The 23,511-nt window shown below is 33.2% G+C and overlaps 2 protein-coding genes across 5 annotated transcripts; one reads left to right on the top strand and one right to left on the bottom strand.

Moving 5' to 3' along the window:
- Nucleotides 1-3,009: 3,009 nt before the first annotated feature.
- LOC146946425 (F-box/FBD/LRR-repeat protein At1g13570-like) lies at nucleotides 3,010-6,466 on the bottom strand. Of its 4 annotated transcripts, none has more exons than XR_015026744.1 (5): nucleotides 6,361-6,466; nucleotides 4,418-5,282; nucleotides 4,083-4,238; nucleotides 3,750-3,998; nucleotides 3,010-3,552 (listed from the first exon to the last, which is right to left on the bottom strand). XR_015026744.1 is itself a non-coding variant. In XM_085744515.1 (4 exons), the coding sequence occupies exons 2-4, from the start codon at nucleotides 5,255-5,257 to the stop codon at nucleotides 3,484-3,486; spliced, it is 1,065 nt and encodes a 354-aa protein (XP_085600641.1). In that variant the 5' UTR covers nucleotides 5,258-5,282; nucleotides 6,163-6,466; the 3' UTR covers nucleotides 3,010-3,483. The 4 variants fall into 4 exon arrangements, 2 of the variants coding, with proteins under 2 accessions (XP_085600641.1, XP_085600640.1); XR_015026745.1 differs by having other exon boundaries at nucleotides 3,010-3,108; nucleotides 3,855-3,998; XM_085744515.1 differs by lacking the exon at nucleotides 3,750-3,998 and having other exon boundaries at nucleotides 6,163-6,466.
- A 4,945-nt stretch (nucleotides 6,467-11,411) lies between these two features.
- Nucleotides 11,412-14,058, top strand: LOC146946424 (uncharacterized). The gene is made up of 2 exons (XM_085744501.1): nucleotides 11,412-11,869; nucleotides 12,463-14,058. The coding sequence occupies exon 2, from the start codon at nucleotides 12,465-12,467 to the stop codon at nucleotides 13,800-13,802; it is 1,338 nt and encodes a 445-aa protein (XP_085600627.1). The 5' UTR covers nucleotides 11,412-11,869; nucleotides 12,463-12,464; the 3' UTR covers nucleotides 13,803-14,058.
- Nucleotides 14,059-23,511: the final 9,453 nt, after the last annotated feature.

Here is a 23,511-nt window from a genome sequence, read left to right as displayed (position 1 = left end):
CAGTATGCACGTATTGGATATTTGCAGGGCCAAAAGATAATGCTGACGGACGATGAATGCGTGAGGACCATGTTTCTCCAGACATTATCGGGAACGCATGTTCCCGGCAATTGAGTTTGAAGCTGCGTTGCTGAGATCGGTTGAAGGTCTTCTCAAAAGTTTGATTCTTTCAGAAAATTATGTTTAGGTAGCACCATTATTTATGTTGTTGGAATTTAAATTTAATTCTTGTTAGTTTGTTGAAGATGTTGGTATTGAAGTGTCATATACTTGGAATAGAGATTTGCAGATTCTTTGAAAAGTTAAAAGAATGAAGAGAACACAACATGCATTCTATCAAATCAACTTTATAGGTTTCCACACCAAATTCCCTTGTATAAGATGAGTGTAACGAAATGGAATATACCTCTAAGATGTTGTTTTGTGCTTGATCATGCTCCTCTGTCAATTGTAAATTGTCAGTTGGTAAGATTAAGTTCAAAAGAATATATTGGAATACATTCCTTTTTGTTACTACTCATCTTATACGAGGGAATTCATTGTGAGAATTTATATACTTGATTTGATAGAATACATGTATTGTGTTCTCTTCATTCCTTTGACTTTTCAAAGAAGGTTGCAAATTCCTACCCGAAGTATATGACACTTCAATCCCAACATTTTGAGCAAACTTTCAACAATTTAATTTAAATCCAACATCATGATGATACCACATATATTTATGAGAATGTAATGTAATGTAGATGAAATTTAAACTAAATAAAATTGTGTATTTTTTAAAATTATTTTTTTTGCATCTTTATATGAAAAAAGACGAAAAAAGTATTAATCGAATATTTTTGTCTTGTTGTTATACAATTTTTTGACAATTTTTGATCTTTAAAATGTGCAATTTCATAAAAATGTGGTAAAATGAAAAATGTACAATTGAAAAAAATTGAGAAAATTGGAAAAAATGAAAGAAAAAAAAACGCAAAGGTAGTTAACTACCGTTGGAGGCAATTTAATATTTTCCATGTGTTATTAGAAAGTTATTGAAGTCAGAAAGCAATTTTCAAACTCAATTTACACAAGAAAAAAAAAAACTTAATTTTGAAAGTACGAAAATAGTATTTTGTTTCATAAAATTTAAATTAACGTTTAACAACATAGAGTTTTGATTTATAAAAATTACAATAACAATAACAACCAAGTGTTATCACATTAAGTGCAATCGGCAAAATGGATAAAATAACATCCTAATGTTTCATCATAAATCATATTGGATCCAACTTATTAATCTCGTAGAATTTAAAATACATTTATTTTCTGTATAAATTGATTTAGAGCTTTGAAGGGTATTTTTTTTTTTTGTAAAATTAAATAAGTAAAATATAAGGTAGCTAAAAGTTAAAATTAAAATTGTGATAAAGTAATTTTAAAAAGGTGTTGTGGCGAGAAGACCAAATATTTTTATTTTTTTATAAAGAAAGTAATCGTATATTCGTGTTTATAAAGAAAAAAGTGACTAAATGTAATAGTGGGATGGGACTACTTCCCTCCATTAGCCTAAGGTTTGTTTGTTCAATCACACATTGCACAAGGAAGGAAGAAAAACAAAGTGAGTTCATATATTCAAACAATTTGCAAGGAAATGAGACAATATAATTGATCACCAATAGCATTTTGAGCTAAGCACCCAACAACATGCTCTTTTGAGCTCGATTAGATAAGTTTGATTCAGCTTCTTTTTACCGCAGTTGTGCGTCTAGTGGCCATATTCCGGCAAAAATGAGAACCTAGCAATTCTTGCTCCAAAAGAACATGTGTCTAGGAAGGTGGTTGACGCGGAAACAAACACACGCTATATCGCAAAAATGACGATTTATTTTGGTAATTAAAAAAAGGACAAGATTGATAATGTATAATTGCACCAATTGAATATCTGTAATTGTTTAAAATCAACTTTTCTACGTAAAAATGCAATTTGAACACCTCATTGATCCACTGATCATGCTTACCAAGTCACCAAAACATAAACATCAAAATCACATCCAGGACTTGTAATTATAGACAAAATCAAAATGAACCTATCAATTTGGATGTAGATGCAAAATGAGGCAAAAAAGTAGCAAGTCACAAAATTGAAAGCTTTGTGCACTTTCTCACATTTCAAACCTTGTATAATGCATATAAATACATGAAATCAATCTAAACCTTGAACGGAGAAGAGTCTAAGCTTCAATTCAATCATTGCAGGCCTCAACATCACATAATCGCGAATTTCTGTAATTTGGATCGTTTATGTCCAATTATGCGATTTTGTGTATTTAACGACGAATTTGTGTAATTTGGATTGTTTGTATGTCATTAAATGTGATTAAGGGATTATGCGTGATTAACGACGAATTTGTATAATTTGGATCGTTTATGTATGATTTTGTGATTGTGTAATTAACGACGAATTTGTGAAATTTCGATAGATTATGTGTGATTTTGTGATTATGTTATTAAAATGGTGTAATTCGGATCAATTATGAGTGTGTAAAGATTACGGGTCATTAATGACTTAGTTAATGACATTTAATGTTGTCTGCTGATATATTAGTACCCAGCGTGAGTTAAGTCACATTGAATTTCAATGTGACTAAGTCACATTGGGTTTAACACCTACGTGACTTAAGTCACGCTGGGGGTATATTCGTCAGTTTATTTGAGAGTCAACAATTTTTGATGGGAGGAGAGAAATTTTCTTTGATAAAAAAAAAAAATAGAGCACGCGAGAATGTCATAGAGTGAAAAAAGTAATAGTCAGTATTTTTTTTCATGCTTTTTTAGCACTTCTGGTACTAAATCTCTAAATAGAAGTAGCATGACAAGCTATACTTCCCTCCCGGGCCATTTAAATATGAGAAATGATAAAATTCAAATCTATTTGAAAGAGACCAGGGAATAAGGGAGAGACAAGAAGACGAATCAATAATAACATTAGCAGCTGCAAAAGGACAATAACAAAACAGATGCTGCCAATATTGAAACCATTTCCCTTCCATTATAGTTTACTGTACTCTAGCATTCTTGTATAAAATACTCATTGTACCTTCAGTTCCAAGTAATAAGAAAATCATATTCTACATCCATTTTCACCTTCTCAATACTCTGGATAAAACGTCTAATATTTCATAATTTGTTGCACGTGCATTGGAGCATTAAAAAAAAAAAAGAAAATTAGAAAAGGGAATCAAATTCATAGGGAAAATTTGAGGCAAATGAGAAACATTATCAAGAATCCTTTGCATTGTAAATAACTTCAGCTTGTCCGGACGCTCTCCTGAACCGGATTAGTTCTGTTATCAACTCAGGTTTAACGTTTTCAACAGGCTCCACAATCATCTTTTCGAGCACAGGTGAATAGAGAAGTAGAAATCGGATAAAATCTAATTCAGATTTGGTACCAGAGATGTCTTGTATCTTCACATGTTGCAATTTGAGGAGCATATCTGGCTACGAAAAGATATCCTCCCAACAATAGGAGGTGTGTGTTAAAAGGACAGTCTTCTCCTCAAGCCGTGCCTACATGCAATTGTTACAAATTCATGGTAAAATGTCATATGCATATGAGAGATATATAGCATATCAAAATTCTGAGGAAACATGTCAAGGAATTCAAAAGAAAAAATTTGTATTGAAAAAAAATATTATTTAAACTTATAAGAAATTGAATGTACAAATTTTAAAACAATATTTGGTCAAAAAAATATTGTAGCCACCTCCTTTCTATAATCAAATCTCTAATGCATTACATCCACAGTCTGCACATTTCCAATTTACTCCTGCTGCTTAATCGGTCAAATAGTTTAGTGTATAACATTGTTCCTTAGTTGAGACTTGAAACCAAATCTGATTTATCCTATCATACCTTAAATTAGAGGAATTCACAATTCCCTCTATTCTCCTCCTAACCACATTGTTTTTTACACCCCCACCCCCAGCCAACACAGCCGAGCCGAACCAAAATACTAAAACAAACAGAATGTGCAAGTAAAACCAGAAATCAGAAAGGAAAGCAAAGTCAAGAAAAGACAAGGTGAAGGATTACTCACAAATATTCTGGATGTTTGAAGATTAGGTGAGCTTTTGAGCAAGCAAAGAACAACCGAAATTTCCGTCAAGTCGTTGAAGTTTAGGCGTATGGAAAGAGATGTTAGATTAATACAAGGTGTAGGAAGCTTTACTGGCACAACACCTGCAGCCAAATACTGAAGCAAAACAGAAAAGTAACTCTAAATCAGAATATAATGTTTCTAATACTTACAGATCAAGAGTTGCATACACATGATTTTGGTTCATTATTAAATTGTAGGGGGAAACATAAACAGCATTAGATGAGTCACTTATACAGTCAAATTCAACATTCATATGCTTGAGAGCAGGATACCTTTATAAAATAGGAAGTAATCAGTAGGCTCTGGATGTTGGGTAGATGATTGAAAAATTTTAGCAAGTTGCTAGAGCATCCATGTAACATACTTTGACCGGTTTCAGAGTTCAAATAGGAACGTAAATCAACAATCACCTTAGCTAATTCGGAAGTGTTGTCAAAGCTAATACCCTCAAAATTACCCCTGATGAAAACAAACTTGATATTTGGTGAATGAATATTAATTTGAGTGAATCCATCAAAATCTCCCAAAATCAATTTTTCAAGCAAAGGGGAGCCAGATATCAAGTTTTCAAAAGCATCTTGAGCCACCGTAACTTTTTCCAATTCAAGACTTTTCAAGTTCTTGAAGCCTTCAAACATCGTTGGAGGCTTAAGCGAAGAACAATACAAAGTTAAATGATGTAAACTTTGACAAGAGAATAAGCACCAAGGTATGTTATAGCGTTGCTTGAACCAAATGTCCAGCTCAAAATTTTTAATAGACCTTCTTGTTAGATGAAGAATCCACCGATCAATGTCAGCCACAGATTTCATACCAATGAGATCACAACCGGAATCAGAGATCTTGAACTTGTTGATTGGCCCAGAATGAAGTAAAAGCACTTGGTCAACAGTCCTCACAAACTTGTTCTCGATAACAAAAGGGTATTGGGAAACTGCAGCAGATACACATTCTCTATCGAACACAAGATCCGGTTGTGTGGACCATTTTTTCCTCCATTTGTTAGATAAAACACTTGTTCTCCCTGCTTCCTTGATTGACAAGCGAGAAAGAATACAATCTATTATATGATCTGGTAAGCAACTAATTCTATCTGAGTCCATGTCTGTCATTTTTAAGCTTCGACGGTTTTCTTCGCTTTAGATAGAAATATTCAAATTCAAAGAAATGGTATATGAAAGAATCAACAAACAAAATTGTTAGTGTATATTAAGTATGCATACAAGAATGTTTTGTGATATTGTCATAATTTTGGATGAGCACAGTAAAATGTTGTGTGATAACAATACAAGGGTAGGTTTCAAGCTATAAAGCACCACACAGACGCAGACACAACATTGACACCGATAATAATTTGAAAACAATGATTTAACTTAATAATGTAATAATGTGTTGGTGTCGAACACCAGGGGTGGGAATAGGCCGGGCCAAGTCGGGCTTTGCTTAAATAGGTCAGGCCTAGTTGAAAAAAACTAAGGCCTAAGCCTTGGCCTTTTACCTTTTATTTTAAGTCTGGTCTGACCTTTTCAAAAGTCTGGCCTAGCCTATTAACCTGTCTAAAAGTGTAGTTTTTGTTACAAATTTCAATTAGAGTCCATTCATCAATTTTTCTTTCTTTTCAATTTGTGCAACATACTTAATGTAGAGATAAACATTAATTACATACAAATTACACTAATAAAGCACAATCGTAAAATTTATAGATGGATAGAAACTCAAGAATAATAATGTTTGATAACACGAAGGATTTCAAACTTAATGTGATGGCCATAATTAACCATAGGCATATCAGTAACAGTCAAACACATCAAATAACCATATGGATCATAAGTGATAAAAAAAAATCAGCAACTTAATGAGAATTAGAAAGAACTGAAATGTTTTTTTTGTATTACTATATAAATAATAAATATGAGAATATGTAATATACTCATATATGGGCCGGTCTGGTAGGCTTTTTTATAAGCCTAAGCCTAGCCCATTTAAATTAATAGGCTATTGAAAAAGCTCGTTTTACCTATTTATTAAACGAGTTAGGTTGGGTCAGGCGTTTAGTAGGCCATAGGACCTGACGGGCGGCCTGGCCTATTTCCACTACCAGTATCGGACACGTGCCAAGAAAAGCACATAATGTATGAAAATGAACAAAACATGAAAAATAAATAAGAAAGGAGGATGAAATCGAAAAAGTTGAAGTGGAAATCAAAGAACTAACCTAAGTGAAAATGAATTACGTAGTTGAAAGCGTCGAAGAGCTTCAAAAGAGTTTTATTCGAAAAGGTTTACCACCTTCAACACCAGAAAGGTCCAGTCTCGTTTTCAATTTTTTTTTCATCATTTATTTATGTTTATTCTTTTTTAAATAAAAAAGGTCCAATCTCTTGTTGAAAGGGTTTACACCTTCAACACCCGAAAGGTCCAATCTCGTTTTCAAATTTTTATTTTATTTTATCATTTTGTCCTATATATTTATGTTCACTCTTTTTTAAATAAAAAAAGGTTTAATTTTTTTTTTTTTATCATTTTGACCTATTTATCTATGTTTATTCTATTTTAAATAAAGGTCCAATCTCATTTTTAATTTTATTTTATCATTTTGTCCTATTTATTTATGTTCATTCTTTTTTAAATAAAAAAAGTTCCAATCTCTTTTTTCAATTTTTTTATCATTTTGTCCTATTTATTTATGTTTATTCTTTTTTAAATAAAAAAGGTCCAATCTCTTGTTGAAAGGGTTGCGTCGAAGAGCATCAAAACTCAAAAGGGTTTACACCTTCAACTCCCGAAAGGTCCAATCTCGTTTTCAAATTTTTATTTTATTTTATCATTTTGTCCTATTTATTTATGTCTATTCTTTTTTAAATAAAGGTCCAATTTCGTTTTTTTTTTTTATCATTTTGTCCTATATATTTATGTTCACTCTTTTTTAAATAAAAAAAGGTCCAATCTCATTTTTAATTTTATTTCATCATTTTGTCCTATTTATATATATTCATTCTTTTTTAAATAAAAAAGTTCCAATCTCTTTTTTCAATTTTTTTTTATCATTTTGTCCTATTTATTTATGTTTATTCTTTTTTAAATAAAGGTCCAGTCTCGTTTTTAGTTTTTTTTTTCTTTTCATTTTGTCATATTTACTTATGTTCATTCTTTTTTAAATAAAAAAGGTCCAATATCTTTTTTCAATTTTTTTATCATTTTGTCCTATTTATTTATGTTTATTCTTTTTTAAATAAAGCTCCAATCTTGTTTTCAAATTTTTTTTTTTTGCAACCCAATTTAATTTAGGACAAAAACATTAACGATTTGAGCTTAAACTTCTGTTTTACGATATTGTCATTTTATCTATTTATTAAAAAAAAAAAAACTTACACTATAAATTTATGTTCATTCTTTTTTGAGTAAATGTCGATCTCGTTCTCATAACTTTTTCGCAACACAATTTAACGTATGACAAAAATAATACATGTGCTCTTAATATTTTTATATATCTGATCCATTAAAATGTTATGACTAAGTTAGTGAGAATAAGATTTAATTTTGTTCTTTCAAAAAAAAAAAAGATTTGAATTTGTTAAGAGCTAATGTGGATTATTTTTTGAATTATGCTTTTTACCCAACACATTTTGCTCATTCCCAACTGAAATTTCTAAAATGCTCCTGCGTGAGTTAACTTCCGCAACGTGAGTTAACTCACGCTCTCCATGCATGCAACATGAGTTAAGTCACGCACCTTTGACCGGTGGCGTGAGTTAACTCATGCAGGATGGCCGGTGGTTCATGCACCAAGAACATATTTTTTTGGACGGTTCTTGACTTTTTTTAATTGATTTTACACATTTTTTTTACACTTTTTTACACGTTTTTTGACTGCATTTTGTGTAGTTAAAACCTATGTTACCCTAAACCCCCTATATATACCCTTCCAACCTTTACCATTTCTCAGATTCTCTCCTCCTCTTTCTTCTACAACAAAAATGTTGTTCTTCCATCCTTGGTCTTTCATAGAAAGAGGTATCTTTGAAGATTTCAAGAGGTTGCTTTGAACTTGAGATGATTGGTGACCAACTTTTTTGGGGTAAAAAGAAGCATATTTAGTTTTACCCTAGGTTGGTTTTCTTGTGGTTTTAGTTTTACCCTAGATTTAGTTTTACCCCATTGTAAATGTATCCATTATATTAATAAAATGAGATTTTATGTCTATTATTTTTGTTTATATTTGCATTTGTTTAATGATTGCGTATTGAATAAATAAATTAGAATAAAGTGAATTCGAATAAAAGTTGTGTATTAAATAAATAAATTAGAATAAAGACTAATTAAACCTAGCGTGAATTAGAATAAAAATTGTGTATTGAATAAATAAATTCAAATAAAGTGAATAAATAAATTTGAATAAAGACTAAATAAACACAGCGTGAATTCGAATAAAAATTACGTATTGAATAAATAAATTCGAATAAAGTGACACAATTACACAAAATCAATTAAAAAATACACAATTTTATTTAGTATTAATTTCATCTACATTACATTACATTCTCACTAAATATATATGGTATCATCATGATGTTGGATTTAAATTTAATTCTTGAAAGTTTGCCGAAACTGTCAAAATTGAAGTGTCGTATACTTAGTGTAAAAATTTGCAAGTCTATTTGAAAACTCAAAAGAATGAAGAGAACAACACATGTATCCTACAAAATCATCTATATAGATTTTCAAATCGAATTCCCTCATATAAGAAGAGTCATCACATAAAGGAGTGCATTCCAAGAGGTTGCTTAGAGTTGAATCTTACTGCCTGCCAACTGACAAGTTTCAATTGACAGAGGAGCACGATCCAATTCAAAGAAACCTCTTAGAGATGCATTCCCGTCATCACATAAAAGAATGCATTCCAAAAGGTTGTTTTGAATTGAATCTGACTGCCCTGTCAGCTGACTAGTTTCAATTGACAGAGGAGCACGCTTGATAAGTGCCAAGAAGTGTTAATTTCATGTTGTATTTTATGCACTTTTTGTTACTTGTTTTGCAAGTTATTGAAGGAAAAGCCGAGATATAAGCGTTAAATGCCTTATTACGCTTTATATATCTTACCCTATCCTTTTATGCAGGAATTAACCCCAAGACACTGAGCGAAGACCAAAAATCATGAAAAAGTGCAAAATGGCAGATGCTGAACCAGGAGGCAGTGTGTGCTCGCACTCAACTCGCAATGGCGAGTGCCAGTTGCGAGTAACTCGCAGTTGCGAGTTGTTTTACTCGCAGTAGCGAGTTAGGGCGGCGTAAGCTCCTCAGATATGACGTGGCAGAAGTTCATTGGTCCAGAAGAAGCAACTCGCAATTGCGAGTAGGTGTGCTCGCAGCTGCGAGCTCAAGCAGAACAGAATTCTATAAATAGCCACTTGCTATTCTTGAAAAGGAGGATCATATAGCTTGTCATATCTCATCTTAGTTTTCGTTTTCTCTCTTAGTTTTTCATAGTTTTTACTTATAGCATTCTTAGAGGGAGAAATAGGGCAAGAGTATATAGAGTAAGAGTGGTAGAAGGTGGATTCTTTCTTCCTTTGTTGAGGCATCACAAAGTGTAATGAACCTTCCTCTTTAATCCATCCTTGCAAGGCTTCCATGGCAATGAGTAGCTAAATATATTTTGTTGGGATAAGAGGTACTTGATCTTTGCTAACATGTAATCTTTTGATCTCTAAATATTTGGTTCTAGCAATTTTATATTCAATATTGTTGTTATTTTTGCTCTTAATGCTTTCAATGAGATTCAAGATGATTTGGACACGAACTCTTGAATCTAGACCTAGAGTAACAATCTATCTTAGGTTAACTTACTTGACATCTTTGGTAACCTTTGATAATCACCTTTAATCAAGAGTTTAATGCTTTTGGACATTTAGTCGGTTGGACACGGTCGATTAAGTTATCCGATCGACTTTGTTATCTTTTAAATGTTTGGACACGAATGTTTAAACGATACTTTAGAAATAACGATATCGCTTTGGAAACTAAGGATATTGTAGAAATGATTGTGATAATTTTGGTTATAAAGCTAGAATCCGTATTGATCATTAGGTTTTGTGTGACGCTTGGTTAAGGAACTCTAAACCTAACAAGTTTCACGCCTTATTAATCTCAAGCTTTACTTTTGAAATTTAGTTAATCTAGTCACAATTGAAACAAACAAGTACTCTTAATACTTATAATGATATTTGATGTTGAATTGTCCTTGATATCGCGCTAGTCCCTGTGGAGACGATACAAAATACTTATCTTGTTTGATGCAAAAATATTACATCAAAATGGCGCCGTTGCCGGGGATTGGTGTTTAGGTATCATAGATAGTACGATTGATTTATTATTTTAAGCATTTGTACATAATCCGTAAATATTTTTCTTTACTTTATAGTTGTTTATACTAATCCCTCTTTGATAAACAAAGAAAAGTTTCTTGTTAGTTGTTTCCGTTTCAGGATCATCACCTAGATAAAATCATGGTTGATCATGGTTATAACAACTTCTACACTCCACCCGAGTATGAATCATATCAACAGTATCAGCAACATTCGTATGAAGATGAAAGATATTCGGTGATAGAAAATACTTTGAATCTCTTCATGCAACAATCCATGATAAACATGCAAGAGACCAACCTAAGATTCAAGAATTTATCATCTCAGTTGGAGATGATTCAAGCACAAATCATGGAGAACCAATCCAACATTCAATCCTCTCACCAAGAACAAGAAAATAATTCAAACATGTTTGAGAGAGTCGGAGAGATTGTTGGAGAAGGTATTGTTGAAAATGAGGAAGATTTAATGTTAGAAGGTTGTGGCACAATGAAAATAATGAAAGAAAAAGAGCCACCACACAAAGAAGAACTTCCTCAAGAAAGGTCAAATATGGAAGAGGCCAAAACTGTTGATAAAGGAGAAGTAATGATGGTTACAAAGAAAAAGGAACAGTTACTAACCAAGGAAGACTTAATGGAAGAAAGGGGGAAGAAAGTGAGCAAGGTAGAAATTGATCGGGTCATTGATGAAATATATGCCTTGTTTAATAAACCAAAGTTAGGGAGGTTATGGACTCCACATCAGATGTACCTAAAGTTCATGGAATTCCTCCCAAAAAGAAGGAATACAAAGGATGATGTATTGTCCGTGTCATTTTGGCCACCCTAACGGAAAAGGCGTCGAGCTAACGACGTTAAACAAGTGCTAGTTGGAAGGCAACCCAACTTTGTAAGTTTATTTATTGTTTTTTAATGCATAATAGGTATTAGAGTCATGTGCATGAGCCAAAACATACAAAACAGAAGCCAAACAGAGAGCAGAATTCTAAAATGTCTTAACTCGCAATTGCGAGTAAAACAACTCGCAACTGCGAGAAAAGTGGTCTTTGACTGCGTTGACTACCAAATCACTCGCAACTGCGAGTAAAGTTGCTCGCATCTGCGAGTAGCTGCAGTTCTGGCAGTTATAGATTCCCAAGCCACTAACTCTCATTAACCACCCATTACCACCAATTATCATTTCATTTTCGTTTTGCTTTCTCTCTCATCAAACAAATCACAAAATTTTCTCTCAAGCTTTTGGGTGAGCCTAGCGTGAAACACAAACCCTAGGAGTTCAACACAAGTCCAAACCAAGTCAATCCAAGTCGATTTCATTGCATTTTTCATCTCTGCACTTAGATTGCTACTCAAACAGGTTTGTATTGTACTTTTATTCAAGCTTTTCTGATAAGCATTTGCAAAACCCTAGGGTAGATGATTGTTCTGTTGATTCAAGATCTGCAAAAATAATGCCCACATGAGAGAGATGAGACAAAATCATGCAGATTCTTATTCCTTTCACTTTCATCCACAATTTTTGATTACCCATTTTGTAAAAATGAACAAATAAAATTAGGGTTCTTTGTGGATCAATTCAAATTTTTGACCTAATCCATGATTTAGCTCATCTCTCTATCAATTCAAGGGGCGCAATTGTTAGATTTAGGGTTAGAACACCATGGCATTGAACAAATTTTGAAAAAGGTTGCGTTTTGCCAATTTCTGGGTAACTCGCAACTGCGAGTGAATGTACTCGCAACTGCGAGTGTTCATTATAACTCGCAACTGCGAGTGTTCATCATAACTCGCAACTGCGAGTGAAGTTGCTCGCCATTGCGAGTTGTAGCAGAACCTGCAGCAGTTTCTGTGAATCACACTGTTTAAACCTGCTGTTGATAATTTTTCCATTCCACACTGTTGTTTAACTGTTATATTGTATTGCGTGTGGATTTCCTGGTTGTTTTGCAGGTATGGCACCAAAGAGAGTTAACACCGGTAAACGAAAGCAAGGCGAAACATCCGCACCCCAACCGCCACCTAGAAACCAGTCCTTTGATAGGGAAAAATTTAGGTCTAGGTACCATCAAAACAGATACAATGTGTTCCTCAAACAGTCCTTGTGGACTGAGAGAGTCTTTCAAATCAACCCCGAGGGACCATATAGAGACTTTCACCAACTTTTCCTTGCACAAGGGTGGACCCGACTCCTTAACCCTATAACCAACATTAATTCTGAGTTGGTGCGCGAATTCTATGCTAACGCCCTTCCAGAAAACCCACAAACCGACCCATTCACCTTTGAAACTTTTGTGAGAGGTCGGACAATCCGGTTTGATCGTGATGCTATAAACGCATTCTTAGGAAACCCTTTCGATCTTGATGTTGAGGCTGAGGATGGGATAGATGACTTTCATAACAAACAGAACTTGGGTCACTTTCTAGATGATGACACCCATGAAGAGATAAAAAGGTTCATTATGCTAGAGGGGGAAAACTATGACCTAAGTGATGCGGGGAGAGAACATATGGCCCAATACAAACTCATGAAAAAACCGGCCAAACTCATCATGAGGTTTATCCTCCACAATGTCAAGCCCAACAACCATATGGCTGATTGCACTGTTGATGTATGTCCCCTTATTTATTACATTCTCAAGGGGATTAAGGTGGACATTGCCCGAACAATTGCTTGGCAACTAAAGTTGGTTGCACTTCAAGGTCATGGGGAACCAAAAACCCGCCTCTCCTTTCCCGGATTAATCATGGGGCTGATTAAAGACACCACTATGAGGATGCCAAGTGCTGTCCATGACTACATCAAGAACCCTATTAATGATGATTTCATTACCCGCTGGATTTGGAGTGACAAAAATAAGGGTCAAGGTAAAAGCAAGAAAGCTTCATCTTCTCGGGCACCTCCCTCACAATCCGAGCAACCCACTGCAGCTTTTGACTTTGCAAGCTATGCTCAGTGGCAACATCAGAGTAACATGCACACTTGGAACATGCTGGCAGCCACAAACCGTGCAAATATGTACTTCCAGCAGTCACAATATATGATGCAGCAACAGTCCGGGTACCCTCAAGAGATCATGAACCAGTTTATGACCCCTCCCGCTTTTCAGAGTTATGTCAACTGGACTGAGGACATGCCAGGTCCCTATGGAGGGGGTGGAGACTTTGCAGGTTATGAGGATGCAAACATGGAGGAAGATGTAGGTGGTGATGATAATGAGCAGGATGATCCAGAGCATGTGCATAGTGCTACTTCATCTCACCAGGGATCAGATGATGACATGCAGGGTTGAGAAGGAAGAAAAGTCTTGAAAGCTCATTCTTTATATTGATATATTATCAAGCTTTCAGTCAATTTTTACCTTCTCATTTATCTTTTATTTGCTTTCTCTTTTGTTACTTTGTGAACAATATTTTGCTTCTGTTGTTTGTTTCATTTTAGCACATGGACTCATACTTTGTTCTTTTAATTAGTACTTTGTTTTATCATTTTGGATATTGTTGTATGGTGACAATTGTTTTTAATTAGTACCGTGATGTTCGTATTTATATTAGTATTATTTAATGTTTTATTGTTAGTTAAAATAATGAGTTAGCACTTTTGGGTTAATTAAGTACTTCATTTTGTTTTAATTTGAAAGTTGTGGAAGTTTCTTTTGTATCATTCTTGCTTAATTTTCAAATCTCAGATGATTGATATTGATAAATAGATGTGATTAAAGCGCAACGCCAAGGTACAAGTTTCCAGTTTTTCTAGGTTTTTGCTCGAATATGAAGCGAGTACTTGGTACAAATTTCTAGGTTTCCAGTTTTATTTCATTTAGTTCTCCGCAATAATATAGTTGTTTGTGAACCACTTAGTTCTAGCCTAAAAGTGAGGAAACCTCAATTGTTTGTACTATATGCAAGGAGACCGGAATTCATTGTTTAACTCGGTTGTGTTATGTTAAATCCAATAATTGTTTTAAATTGTGTGAAGGCATGGATATGATCAAGGCACATTTTTGTTATTGAGTGAAACATACTTGACCACAAATAGCCTACCTTTTGAGAAGAGCGAGTATTTGCTAACCCACTTGAGCCAAATGAATCGGATTCCTCAATTATGAACTGTCAATTCATAAGCACAATGCTTGATGAATTTTCCCTTAAACTTTTCAAGATCCAGTTTATTTTTGACGCACTTTAGGACTCTGATATATTTTTAATTGTTGAACCCTAAACTTTCATTGTTTATTTGTCCCTTTTGCCTTAGAGTAGGGGAACATTCAAATAGGGTATGATTTGATTCAAGTTGGGGAGAGAAGGTAGATGTAAATCTTTTGTCAAGTACAATGGTGTAATTTTATTTTTGATCAAGACAACATGGTGTTGTAAATACAAAAAGAAAAAGAAAAGAAAACAATGTGTACATGAAAAGAAAAAGAAAAAGAGAAAAGAAAGAAAAATCCAAAAATAGAATAAGTTGTCGAGATCAAAGTGTATCATGTGTAACACCAAAGGTTTGTAATGTTTGGTAGGGAAGGTTGTGGATTTTAATGGTTGATACAAGGAATATTCCTCTTTGCTAGGCTTTTTGATTTCAATTGCCCCACATATGACATTTCTTTTGTAACCAAGCCAAGTTATAACCCTCGAAGACCTTTTGATCCATGTTTTTTGTGCCTTTTGAAACGATATTTGGATGGACACATAACTTGATTGGAATGTTAACTTGATTTCCGGATGTGTGTTCATAACCCTCATTCATATGATTTCAATTGTTTATCTACTTTCAAAGAAGTGTGTTAGGTCTGGTTCGTAAGTAAATATATTATTGTTTTGAAATATTTGACATGAACTTTGTACTTAGGACTCATCTCATGTTGGTAGTAGAATTTTAGATTAGTTGGAAACTTAGAATTGCCCGCGCATTCACTTTTAAATCACTCATCTGAAAAAGTTTTCGAAGCCTTTTGTACTTGTGTCTTGTCATAGTAATTTGTTTGATTTTCAATCTTTTGTTTGAGGACAAACAAAGAGTTAAGTTGGGGAGAGTTTGATAAGTGCCAAGAAGTGTTAATTTCATGTTGTATTTTATGCACTTTTTGTTACTTGTTTTGCAAGTTATTGAAGGAAAAGCTGAGAAATAAGCGTTAAATGCCTTATTACGCTTTATATATCTTAACCTATCCTTTTATGCAGGAATTAACCCCAAGACACTGAGAAAATAAAAAAATCATGAAAAAGTGCAAAATGGCAGAAGCTGAACCAGGAGGCAGTGTGTGCTCGCACTCAACTCGCAATGGCGGGTGCCAGTTGCGAGTAACTCGCAGTTGCGAGTTGTTTTACTCGCAGTAGCGAGTTAGGGCGGCCTAAGATCGTCAGATATGACGTGGCAGAAGTTCATTGGTCCAGAAGAAGAAACTCGCAATTGCGAGTAGGTGTGCTCGCAGCTGCGAGCTCAAGCAGAACATAATTCTATAAATAGCCACTTGCTATTCTTGGAAAGGAGGATCATATAACTTGTCATATCTCATCTTAGTTTTAGTTTTCTCTCTTAGTTTTTCATAGTTTTTACTTATAGCATTCTTAGAGGGAGAAATAGGGCAAGAGTATATAGAGTAAGAGTGGTAGAAGGTGGATTCTTTCTTCCTTTGTTGAGGCATCACAAAGTGTAATGAACCTTCCTCTTTAATCCATCCTTGCAAGGCTTCCATGGCAATGAGTAGCTAAATATCCTTTGTTTGGATAAGAGGTACTTGATCTTTGCTAACATGTAATCTTTTGATCTCTAAATATTTGGTTCTAGCAATTTTATATTCAATATTGTTGTTATTCTTGCTCTTAATGCTTTCAATGAGATTCAAGATGATTTGGACACGAACTCTTGAATCTAGACCTAGAGTAACAATCTATCTTAGGTTAACTTACTTGACATCTTTGGTAACCTTTGATAATCACCTTTAATCAAGAGTTTAATGCTTTTGGACATTTAGTCGGTTGGACACGGTCGATTAAGTTATCTGATCGACTTTGTTATCTTTTAAATGTTTGGATACGAATGTTTAAACGACACTTTAGAAATAACGATATCGCTTTGGAAACGAAGGATATTGTAGAAATGATTGTGATAATTTTGGTTATAAAGCTAGAATCCGTATTGATCATTAGGTTTTGTGTGACGCTTGGTTAAGGAACTCTAAACCTAACAAGTTTCACGCCTTATTAATCTCAAGCTTTACTTTTGAAATTTAGTTAATCTAGTCACAATTGAAACAAACAAGTACTCTTAATACTTAGAATGATATTTGATGTTGAATTGTCCTTGATATCGAGCTAGTCCCTGTGGAGACGATACAAAATACTTATCTTGTTTGATGCAAAAATATTACATAAACGCTCCAATTCAAAAGAACCCCTTAGAGGTGCATTCCCATCCGTGACACTCATCCTATACAAAGGAATTCGATGTGGAAACCTATATAGCTGATTTTACGGAATACATGTTGTGTTCTCTTCATCTTTTTAGTTTTCAAACAGATTTGCAAACTTTTACCCTAAGTATAAGACACTTAAATACCAACATCTTCAACAAACTAACAAGAATTAAACTTAAATTCCAACAAAATAAAGACACTACATATTAATGATGCTACCTAATCATAATTTTCAGGTGGAATCAAACTATTGAGAATATCTTCAGGCGATCTCAACAGGGTGACAAACATATCGATCCACGGGAACATGTTGTGCTGCCAAAAAATTGAGAACATGCTCCTCACGTCGTCGTTGTTCTTTATTTCTAGCCGACTAAACGTTATTCTATCGTCGTCCAACGTTGGACGTTCATACCAAACGTATTCCACCCTCCCTGTGTCTCCGGGGTTGAGTCCTTGGTTGATTTCATCCAGTTGATCCTTGAGACCTTTTAACGTGACATTAATGTACCGAATCTTGAACATCTAAGGATTTCCACCGTTGAAGTGTATGCAAACACTAAACAAATCGGTCATTGTTTCAAACCTACACCATAAAAAATTAAACAATCAATGAAAAACTCATTCAAACATTTCATCAAACACTTTGAGTGCAAATTATACATAAACCCTAAAACTCATAACTACAACATAAACATGCAAACATCATAGCAATTAAGTAATATAAGTCCAGTACATGTAACATTGTATCATTTCTTGCAAAAAAATCAAAATTTAAACAAAACCCTAAACCTAAAAAAATCTAATTTAAGAGAAAAAATCTAACATCTCAACATAAAAAGGTTAATGGTGTTTGATAATGAAAACTTATTTGTTATTGGAGTGTTGTTTGGTTTGAAGTTGAAGGAATTTCGGATTTGGGTGATTTGAGAGAGATATGGGAAATATTTTAGGATTTTAGATGGAAAATGAGAAAATGAGATTATGCCTGCCTTTAAAACAGCACGCATTATGAGTTAACTAACACAACGTAACCTAAGTCATGCAGATTTAACACTAACGTGAGTTAACTCACACAGGGGTAATATTGGAATTTCAGTTGAGAATGAGCAAAACGTGTTGGGTAAAGAACAAAATTCTTATTTTTTGTCATACACAAGATTGGGCTTATAGATCTTTCAAAAAAAAAATTGGCTTATAGAAAATTGTAAGGTACAAAATTGTATCTTCAATTTTTTTTTAAAACAATTTATTTAATTTATAAAATATTGTTTATCCACTTTAATTTCCGTTATTTTGTTGAAATTCAAATTTTAAGAAACAAAAAAGTTTATTTTATTTTTTTTAATACATTTTGTTAATGTTAATTATAATATTAAGTAATCGTACCTGATCAGAAGGTGACTGCCGGTGCTTCTTTATTGCGGTGGTTGAATGTGGGGGAAATGCGTCAATTGAATACTGGAATGGCGGGGGGTGTGTGGTTGCAGACACTCCAACGCTCAAGTCAAATATAGGCCAGAAATGGGGGTTTAAAAGTGAGAGAGATGCTACCTTGGGGACTGCGAGGAGCCCCCTTTATATAGAGGTGGGTGAATGCAGAGCCGTTGTAATGGCACATGTGCGCCCGATGGTTACGAAATCGTGGAAAGTGTAACTGCTGGGGAGAGATTTGCGGAAACGTGGGTAAAAAGATGTTACAATTCGTTTGGATTGGTCTCAGTGGGCCTAGGTCTCTGACAGGTCCAGAACATTAAGTAAAACTCAATGAAAATTGCTTTTCTGACTTCAATAACTTCCTAATAACACATGGAAGTTACGAATTTACCCCTAGTGGTAGTTAACTACCGCTGCGTCTGTTACATATCCATCTCAGAAGCAAGCTTCCAGCCACTCTCTCATCACACTTTCTCTCTAAAAATTTCAATTATCACACACACTCTCTCTAAAAAAACTCTACTAAACCATCCAATTTTTTCGCCACTAAATCACAAGTAAATAATCACTTAGGCTATTATCATACATTTTAGTCTGTATATATGTTTATATGTTTATAATTTTAGTTGTAGTTTTATTTTTAAAATTTGATTTTTTTTAATAGAGTTATGTTGTAGATCTAAAATGCTATTAACAAGTATTATGAATACTTGTTATAATGGACTAATATTGCTTAAACTTATTTATTTATTTCGAGTTTTTAAAAAAAAATTAGGGTTTTTTTGGTTTTTTTAAGGGTTTATGTATAATTTGCACTCAAAGTGTTCGATGAAATGTTTGAATTAATTTTTCATTGATTGTTTAATGTTTTATTGTGTATATTTGAAACAATGGACCGTCATTTGTTCAAAGCTCAAGTACGGTTTAACGGTGGAACCTGTCTTTCGTTCAACGTCTGGGTCGATATCACGCTAAAGGATCTGAAGGATCAATTGAACGAAATCAATCAAGAACTCAACCCCGGAGACACAAGGAGGGTGGATGACCTTCAGTATGCACGTATTGGATATTTGCAGGGCCAAAAGATAATGTTGACGGACGATGAATGCGCGAGGACCATGTTCTCCAGACATTAATGTTCCCAATAATTGAGTTTGAAGCTACGTTGCTGAGATCGACTGAAGGTCTTCTCAAAAGTTTGATTCTTTCAGAAAATTATGTTTAGGTAGCACCATTATTTATTTTGTTGGAATTTAAATTTAATTCTTGTTAGTTTGCTGAAGATGTTGGTATTAAAGTGTCATATACTTAGAATAAAGATTTGCAGATTCTTTGAAAAGTCAAAAGAATGAAGAGAACACAACATACATTCTATCAAATCAACTTTATAGGTTTTTACACCGAATTCCATTGTATAAGATGAGTGTAACGAAAGGGAATATACCTCTAAGATGTTGTTTTGTGCTTGATCATGCTCCTCTGTCACTTGTAAATTGTCAGTTGGTAAGATTAAGTTCAAAAGAATATATTGGAATACATTCCTTTTTGTTACTACTCATCTTATATGAGGGAATTCATTGTGAGAATTTATATACTTGATTTGATAGAATACATGTATTGTGTTCTCTTCATTCCTTTGACTTTTCAAAGAAGGTTGCAAATTCCTAGCCAAAGTATATGACACTTCAATCCCAACATTTTGAGCCAACTTTCAACAATTTAATTTAAATCCAACATCATGATGATACCACATATATTTATGAGAATGTAATGTAATGTAGATGAAATTTAAACTAAATAAAATTGTGTATTTTTTAAAATGATTTTTTGCATCTTCATAAAAATGAACCCGAACCAGCCTATTTTGTTAAGCCCAATTGTATACTTTTACTTGCTGCACACCCCTACATGCTTACTGCACCCCCCTCCTGCATTTGTTCTTGCTATTTTTTATAACTCTTTCAAAAACAACTCATGCATTTCTTTTTAATTCTCTTTCAATTAATTATGTTTCATGCATTTTAATGCTTTAATTTCCATGATTTTTTATTTTTGCTTTAATATTTTTTAGAATATTATCTCATGCATTTTAAATGTTTTATTTCATAATTTTTCTCGTTAATTTTGCTTTACCATGCATTGCTTTAAAACTTTTAACTTCATGCATTCTATTTGGTGATTTATTCTAGTATATGATGTTTTTAAGTCTCTTATTATCTCGTTATATTTTGTTTGCTTTAATTTTAGTATAATCTCATGCATTTTCTTTTCCTCTTGCAATTTATTTAAATTCCATGATGTTTAGTGTGTATAATTAGGGAATGGATGCAATTTATTTTGCATTTTTTATTTCTTGCCATAGAATATATGTAGGAGGGTATGTAATAATGTAGTAAATGCACACACCGACACTTGCACCAACCCTATACCACTTTATTTATCGCTTTACGCTTGCTTTATTTTTCGCATCGTTACGCTAGTTTACCGTTAGCTTAGAAAAATCTTTTTGTCTCAAAAAAATCAAATAAGGAAAAAGTCAAAAATATTTTCGTAATAAACCTTGGATCCAAATCCAAGATGTTTTTTCTTTTATTTTCTTAATCAAATTTCTAATGAATTGTGTGGACGAAAAATGTATTAATCGAATATTTTTTGTTTTGTTGCGATACAATTTTTGTTCTTTAAAATGCAATTTCATAAAAATGTGGTAAAATGAAAAATGTACAATTGAAAAAAATTGGGAATAAATTGAGAAAATTGGAAAAAATGAAAGAAAAAAAAATGAACGCAAAGGTAGTTAACTACCGTTGGAGGCAATTTAATATTTTCCATGTGTTATTAGAAAGTTATTGAAGTAAGAAAGCAATTTTCAAACTCAATTTACAGACACAAAAAAAAAAAACAATTTTGAAAGTACGAAAATAGTATTTTGTTTCATAAAATTTAAATTTACGTTTAACAAAATAGAGTTTCGATTTATAAAAATTACAATAACAATAACAACCAAACGTTATCACATTAAGTGCAATCGGCAAAATGGATAAAATAACATTTATTAATCATATTGGATCCAACTTATTAATCTTGTAGAATTTAAAATACATTTATTTTCTGTATAATTTGATTTAGAGCTTTGAAGGGTACTTTTTTTTTTTTTTTGTAAAATTAAATAAGTAAAATATAAGGTAGCTAAAAGTGAAAAATAAAATTGTGATAAAGTAATTTTAAAAAGATGTTGTGGTGAGAAGACCAAATATTTTTTATTTTTTTATAAAGAAAGTAATCGTATATTCGTGTTTATAAAGGAAAAAAGTGACTAAATGTAATAGTGGGATGGGACTACTTCCCTCCATGAGCTAAGGAAGGAATAAAAACAAAGTGAGTTCATATATGCAAACAATTTGTAAGGAAATGAGACAATATAATTGATCACCAATAGCATTTTGAGCTAAGCACCCAACAACATGCTCTTTTTAGCTCGATTAGATAAGTTTGATTCAGCTTCTTTACCGCAGTTGTGCGTCTAGTGGCCATATTCCGGCAAAAATGAAAACCTAGCAATTCTTGCTCCAATAGAACTTGTGTCTAGGAAGGTGGTTGACGCGGAAACAAACACACGCTATATTGCAAAAAGGACGATTTATTTTGGTAATTAAAAAAAGGACAAGATTGGTAATGTATAATTGCACCATTGAATATCTATAATTGTTTAAAATCAACTTTTCTACGTAAAAATGCAATTTGAACACCACATCGATCCACTGATCATGCTTACCAAGTCACCAAAACATAAACATCAAAACCACATCCAGGACTTGTAATTATAGACAAAATCAAAATGAACCTATCAATTTGGATGTAGATGCAAAATGAGGCAAAAAAGTAGCAAGTCACAAAATTGAAAGCTTTGTGCACTTTCTCACATTTCAAACCTTGTATAATGCATATAAATACATGAAATCAATCTAAACCTTGAACGGAGAAGAGTCTAAGCTTCAATTCAATCATTGCAGGCCTCAACATCACATAATGGCGAATTTCTGTAATTTGGATCGTTTATGTGCAATTATGCGATTTTGTGTATTTAACGACGAATTTGTGTAATTTGGATTGTTTGTATGTCATTAAATGTGATTAAGGGATTATGCGTGATTAACGACGAATTTGTATAATTTGGATCGTTTATGTATGATTTTGTGATTGTGTAATTAACGACGAATTTGTGAAATTTCGATAGATTATGTGTGATTTTGTGATTATGTTATTAAAATGGTGTAATTCGGATCAATTATGAGTGTGTAAAGATTACGGGTCATTAATGACTTAGTTAATGACATTTAATGTTGTCTGCTGATATATCAGTACCCAGCGTGAGTTAAGTCACATTGAATTTCAATGTGACTAAGTCACATTGGGTTTAACACCTACGTGACTTAAGTCACGCTGGGGGTATATTCGTCAGTTTATTTGAGAGTCAACAATTTTTGATGGGAGGAGAGAAATTTTCTTTGATAAAAAAAAAAATAGAGCACGCGAGAATGTCATAGAGTGAAAAAAGTAATAGTCAGTATTTTTTTCATGCTTTTTTAGCACTTCTGGTACTAAATCTCTAAATAGAAGTAGCATGACAAGCTATACTTCCCTCCCGGGCCATTTAAATATGAGAAATGATAAAATTCAAATCTATTTGAAAGAGACCAGGGAATAAGGGAGAGACAAGAAGACGAATCAATAATAACATTAGCAGCTGCAAAAGGACAATAACAAAACAGATGCTGCCAATATTGAAACCATTTCCCTTCCATTATAGTTTACTGTACTCTAGCATTCTTGTATAAAATACTCATTGTACCTTCAGTTCCAAGTAATAAGAAAATCATATTCTACATCCATTTTCACCTTCTCAATACTCTGGATAAAACGTCTAATATTTCATAATTTGTTGCACGTGCATTGGAGCATTAAAAAAAAAAAGAAAATTAGAAAAGGGAATCAAATTCATAGGGAAAATTTGAGGCAAATGAGAAACATTATCAAGAATCCTTTGCATTGTAAATAACTTCAGCTTGTCCGGACGCTCTCCTGAACCGGATTAGTTCTGTTATCAACTCAAGTTTAACGTTTTCAACAGGCTCCACAATCATCT

This window comes from Medicago sativa, chromosome 2, assembly GCF_051527215.1.
Source record: "Medicago sativa cultivar Bolivia chromosome 2, Bolivia_mono, whole genome shotgun sequence".
Taxonomy (NCBI): Eukaryota; Viridiplantae; Streptophyta; class Magnoliopsida; order Fabales; family Fabaceae; genus Medicago; species Medicago sativa.
The sequence above is the reverse complement of the archived record's forward strand: the minus strand, read 5'-3'. Positions and strand labels throughout refer to the sequence as shown.

What these genes read in the sequence shown, in the direction of transcription:
- LOC146946425 (XM_085744515.1), bottom strand. Translation starts at nt 5,257, where the DNA reads ATGACAGACATGGACTCAGATAGAATTAGTTGCTTACCAGATCATATA. An exon ending in TTACTTCCTATTTTATAAAG is followed by an intron (nt 4,239 to 4,417) that starts GTATCCTGCTCT and finishes GTTTTGCTTCAG; the next exon opens with TATTTGGCTGCAGGTGTTGT. An exon ending in TTCAAACATCCAGAATATTT is followed by an intron (nt 3,553 to 4,082) that starts GTGAGTAATCCT and finishes AATTGCATGTAG; the next exon opens with GCACGGCTTGAGGAGAAGAC.
- LOC146946424 (XM_085744501.1), top strand. Translation starts at nt 12,465, where the DNA reads ATGGCACCAAAGAGAGTTAACACCGGTAAACGAAAGCAAGGCGAAACA.